The 5,888-nt window shown below is 28.9% G+C and overlaps 1 protein-coding gene across 1 annotated transcript; it reads left to right on the forward strand.

Moving 5' to 3' along the window:
• Window positions 1-266: 266 nt before the first annotated feature.
• On the forward strand, window positions 267-5,585 carry LOC133194634 (uncharacterized). The gene is made up of 8 exons (XM_061330552.1): window positions 267-354; window positions 1,610-1,780; window positions 2,066-2,101; window positions 2,515-2,709; window positions 3,596-3,736; window positions 4,188-4,328; window positions 4,607-4,712; window positions 4,811-5,585. The coding sequence occupies exons 1-8, from the start codon at window positions 291-293 to the stop codon at window positions 5,001-5,003; spliced, it is 1,047 nt and encodes a 348-aa protein (XP_061186536.1). The 5' UTR covers window positions 267-290; the 3' UTR covers window positions 5,004-5,585.
• Window positions 5,586-5,888: the final 303 nt, after the last annotated feature.

Raw genomic sequence — 5,888 nt, forward strand, 5'->3', positions numbered from 1 at the left:
AATGCATTAAAAAATCGATATGATCGTATCAATCTTGCCAAAGCAAGTGTCAACAGGATAGTGCATGAAACTAAATTAATTTTTCACACACCCGGCCAACAAAAATAAAGTAACAAAGCATAAATAACGGAAAACATCCTTTGAATTTAAAAGCTAATAACACCATCTTCCGTATTTGACAGATAAATGATACGACAAGCGGAAAACAATACTTCTTTTCTAGAGTTGTTCAAAATCATATGACTTAAAACTTAAATTGAAGACAGACATACATGTACTACTAGTATATCATGTCATCTATTCTCACTGGGACATTGATAGTTTTCTTACTAATATTAAATGCTTATGCATACGGTAAGTTGAACGATGTAACTATTTCATATTTAAAAATACAGTATAAAAATTCATATATTCTCAATAAAAATATTAATGTACTTTATAGCTCTAAGATGACGGGAAATGTTTTGTGAACAAATCTGAACAACGTGTATATTCATAACATTTGCTATGTTGATTATCCTAAGGCTGTACAAAAGTTGTATTCATATTCATAGCTCCATAAACATTGTCAAAGAGCATTAAAAGGATATCAAATTAAAAACATGTTGATTTTATTATTATTTATGTTTAAATAAGGTCTATTTTTTTCTGAGTTAAAAAAATCTTAGCTATCCTTATAAATATGGACTACCGTATTTAAAATATATGTTACTATTTAGATTCAAAATGACACTTGCACATTAAAAAAAAAAAAAAAAAAAAAAAAAAAAAAAAAAAAAAAAAAAAGCAAATGTTTCGTAAATAGGCTTACTGGCAATCCTATTTCAAGTCATCTGTTCATTTAATTGATTGATTGATTGATTGTATGTTGTTTAACGTCCCATTCGAGAATTTTTCACTAATATAGAGACGTCACCATATACCGCTGAAGGGTTTCACACGGCACTCAGGGTCATTGAGCAGTGAGGGATCTTTATCGTGCCAACGCCTGCCGTGACACGGGACCTCTGTTTTTAAGGTCTCACCCGAAGGACCCGCAACTTTCACTTCACTTTCACTGCCGAGCGCTTGGCGAAGGAGCAGTTGCTACCTAATTTTCTATCGACTTAGGTCAGTCGCGGCCGAGATGCGAACTCACGACCTTCCGATCACGGAGCGAGAGCTTTACCGACCGAGCTTACGGTCTTTTCATTTAAAGAATTGATATAAAAATTGATATAAATCCTACATATAGTTTCTAGTATATGTATCGAAGCATATTAATCGAAATCACGACTTACGGCTTATATCACGTACATGTAACAAGAATGTTTGTTAATGAAGCTGTCCCGATTCCCTGAAATAGGAATCGATCGAAAAGACTTTTTAAGAGTTTCATATTGTACCGGAACAAATTCTCGCACAGTGGTTACAGTAGTGTATGAGTTCTGTGTTTAATATGAATTATAAGGACGATGGCTACGAAGACACAGTTTGTGCAGGTTAAATACTTAGAAAGCCCGAACAACACAAATAACTCTGAAAGTGACATGAAGATCTTTAAAGTTTCTAAAGATTGATTCTCTTTAAAAAATAGCTATGAATAACAAAAATATCTTGTCTATTGTAGATAATTTATCAGAAGGCCGTTCCATCGTCGTTTATAATACAACGAAATTATCGAATGGAGTCAGGATATATAAAGCGTCTTCATGTTTCCCCTTTGAAAACTTCGAAATTTTGACATTGGTTGTCGATCTTTTAGACGTTCGAAGTGTGTACCAGATTGAATTTACAATAGGTATCAATATTTTTTTTCCTTAAATGATGAGAAACTTATTTTAAAGAAAACACTTTTCAAAGATTCCAATTCATCTATTAGGATGAAAATTAAAATTTGATATACAAAACAAAAAAAAAAATACATTAAAAAATGTTGATTTGTGTACCTGAAAAAAAAAGATAAAGAAACAATTTAGATTAAATGAATTTAATGCCTCTGATGTGTTCATACAAGATTTTCAGCTATATATTCATTGTTTGAAATTCAAAATTCTTTATTAAGATGAAATTATTGTCTTTACAGGTCCACAATCAAGATTAGGCAGTTATATCTGGAGAGGTAGGCAAAACACTTATTTGCATATAAAAATTTTCATGTTTATTCAAATACTCTTATTGTGGGCAAACCCATTTAGGGTTTATAAAAAAATATTTTTGAATTCTTACATGACATTGTTGTATTCGTTGAAACGAATTAATTCAATTTTTTTTTTTTACACATTTGTTGAATTCGTGAAAACTAATTCTTTGATTTGTTATATCGAGTTAATTCGCTAAAACAAACTCTTATATTTGTTATACATAACTAAATTTGATGACACAAAGTCTTTTATATATATATATATATATATATATATATATATATATATATATATATATATATATATATATATATATATATATATATACTTTAAAGGATTTTTTCTCAATTTCAAGTTTTACTATAAATGTATTTTTTCTCTTTATCAAAAGTGATAGGAGGATGGTCAATATTCATTTCTAATTCAAGTTCCACTGACTCCGGGTCCTTGTATGCTTCAGGAACTTTAAATAACAAGGAAATATCAGTTTTTGTAACCAAACAAAAACATGGCCGATTTATGGTGCTTAAATACGCAGCTAACACTCAAAATCAAAGCGTTCCATTTTGTACTTTCAAAGTATTTGGTGAGGATCATAAATTATTTTTAATAACTCTGTCTTTATGAAAAAAAAAATCAAATATCTTTAGCATCAAAATTATGATACCATTAGCAATTACCATGTTTATCTGCTTCGGCAAATTACGATTTAGTATTTTTACAATTTGCTAAGCGACACTAATAATTAAAAGTCGAAAAGAAGAGCATGTCAATTACATGTACATGTAAGGAATGGTTTGCTAAGGATACAGAATTTTAGTCCAATAGAAAGCTGCATGCTTCTTCCTGATGCATTTTTTAAATAAGCAATGCTTAAGTATATATATATTTTTTAATTAAAAAACAATTTTAAAAAATTATAACATTTTTTTAAAAAGGACATAAATATTGGGATTCGGCACATCAAATTCAAGGGATAGTCAAAATGTTTGTAGAAATTTCTCAATAAAATGAAATTTTCTACAATTGCTTTCACATTGTTTACTTCAAGTTACCAAAGGTAGCTCTAATATTAAATAATCAGTTTTATTACATGTATCATTGATTACCAATTTTAGTCAATTATTGATTTAAAAAACGACAACTGAATGAAAAGAAAGTATATAAAATTCAAATTTCTGTCCAACATTATATCGACTTCATCGCGCCAGACAGTTCAGTCTGAAAATAAACGATCTGAATGAAACAAATACAAATGGACATCTGATGGGGTTTTATTTCATGCATTGCTTTAAAAAATGCTATCTTAATTGAACTTTGTATAATTCTGGAAAAATATATTTGATTTTCCTTTTCTTCCGACAATAACAGAGTGTATTTTCAATGTGATCTGATTTCAATACTACATTTATTTTAACTATATTATTTTGCGATTTTTTTAATTCTATAATTATATTCCTGATTTATCGCAGGATGTGACATGGGTGTGTTTGGAACAAACTGTAATGTCAATTGTTCAAAGAACTGCATCGGGAAATCATGTGACATCATAGACGGAAGATGTCTGAGCGGGAGATGTACGGATGGTTGGCAAGGAAACAACTGTAATCTAAGTATATATACCTTATTTAATGAGCCCACAAAGAAATGCTTTTTTAGAATTCAAAAGTTTTACATAATTTTATACCACATTGAATATGCTTTTAAATTCAAAACTTTAGACCAACGAATGGATAAATATAAAGTTGAAGCATTTTTTTTTTCTAACATATGACTTGATGACGTAATTATCACAAAATTTTCATAGACGTCAACGTTAGGTCTAATTCCAAAATTATAATGGAATTATTTCATTAATAGAATTCATTCTTTGTTTACCAGTGATTGCACAATTATCTTTAAGAATCTCAACAATACAAAAATTCCCTTTGCAATGTTTATGAAAAAGATGAATTAATATAAAGTAGGCTATAATGCCTAAGGTTTTATTTCTGATAAATAAGTTTTAGGCTTAATTATCTTTTTTTTTTTTTTTTTTTTTTTTTTTTTTTTTTTTTTGAACAGAGTTTAGCGATAAAGCATTTTTTCCAAACTTTACCAAAAAATACGATATCTGTAAAGATAGTGCTGGAAAATTTAATAACGTGACTGCTGTCAGTGATAAACTTTGCATCGCTAGAAACAAAAGTGGGAAGTGTGACTCAAGTACGTATCTCTTTATACTTTATCAAACATCTCCTTTCCGTGCATGGTAAACGCAGATCATATTTAGAAATTTCATCTTGTACATGTAACCTTCTTTTACGAAAAAAAATGTTTTTACATACACAGACATATATATGTAAATATTCAACCTCATTTTTAAAATTTACAATTGATAATAATAGGTTATGTTTTAAATATAAAAAAATGAACATATATTTATTTATCCTTAAGCACAAAAAGTGAATTCTAGGTTTTTTGTTGATTGTTTATGTAAAAAGGTGCACAACACGCTGAGGAAACCCAACCAGAAGTTTATGGTCTGTTGGCAGCATTTATAGTTTCCACTTTGGTGAACTGTGTGTTCCTAACAGTTTATTGTAAAAGGTGGGAACATGATTTTAAGAGTCATATAATTTGCGATGTGTGAAAGATAGTACATAATGGGAATTTTGATTTTTTTCAATCAATAATTTTATTGACAGGTTCATGTTAAAAAGAAGAAAGAGGACCTCACTTCAGACCACACTTGCACCAATATATGCAAATGAACCTGAAGAGAATCAAAATCAGAGATCTGGTCAAGAACAGGACGAATCAGAGATGAAAATATATTACGAAACATTACAAGCCAGCTCCAATGAACCGGATAAACATAATTATGCTTCATTCAAATAAATTAAGAAACGAAATGAAATAAAGCTGTTTAAAAATACATTATTCAGTTTCAAAGTTTTGGATTAACACTGAAGCCAACTCTGTTTGCGACATTGTTTATTCCTGAAACATGAAAAAGAATGTTTGTGAACGCTGGATATGTATTACATTCAGGTATACATGTAGTATATCCGAAGGTTTGATATTTGCAATTGATATGCTTTGTAAAATAACAATATATAATATTCCGACGTTTACGATGCCAATGAAACTCTAATGAAAGAAGTCATACGCTAATAACAATTAGTAAAATAACTATACATTATATTTCGGCGTTTACGATGCTAATGGAACCTATATACTGATAAGAATTAGTGTACAATAACATGGTTTTAGGTTATTAAAGTAGATTATTTGACAGTTATTTGACAGTGAATATTTGAATTTTGGGATCTTGTGAAACATGTCAGTATATTAATATTTCACGACTCTGCTAATTGTAAAGACTTTTTAGCTCCCATGATTTCAATTATTACTGATTAAGATATATTTGCATGTTGTATATCATGAAGATATTTTTTTTTCTAATTTACAGTGTTAAATGTACTCATCGTTTGTTTTAAATCATTGACAACTTAACGTTAATTATTACAAGAATGCATTCATATACAATCATGAATTTTATTCTGCATATTATGATTCCGTTCAGATTTTTTTTAATTTACTGTCTCTTACAGCTTTCTAGTCGCAGAGATATATATAAATGATATATTATCACTGTCATTGTTAAAATGTGACATTTACATCTGATTTATTTTGATGAACATAAAAAGGATTTGACAGTATTTATCTCTTCTTAAATACAAATGTAAAGTAAAAAAAAAAAATTCTGTATTGTATTTGTGT

The sequence above is a fragment of the Saccostrea echinata genome, unplaced genomic scaffold (genome assembly GCF_033153115.1).
Source record: "Saccostrea echinata isolate AGI-Se365-2 ecotype Australia unplaced genomic scaffold, CSIRO_AGI_Sech_v1 ptg000029l, whole genome shotgun sequence".
NCBI lineage: Eukaryota > Metazoa > Mollusca > Bivalvia > Ostreida > Ostreidae > Saccostrea > Saccostrea echinata.

Bases quoted from the DNA above. Each gene is read 5' to 3' on its own strand.
- LOC133194634 (XM_061330552.1), top strand. From the start codon at position 291: ATGTCATCTATTCTCACTGGGACATTGATAGTTTTCTTACTAATATTA. The intron at 2,102-2,514 runs GTAGGCAAAACA...CTTTATCAAAAG, and splicing joins AGGCAGTTATATCTGGAGAG to TGATAGGAGGATGGTCAATA. The intron at 4,713-4,810 runs GTGGGAACATGA...TTTTATTGACAG, and splicing joins CTAACAGTTTATTGTAAAAG to GTTCATGTTAAAAAGAAGAA.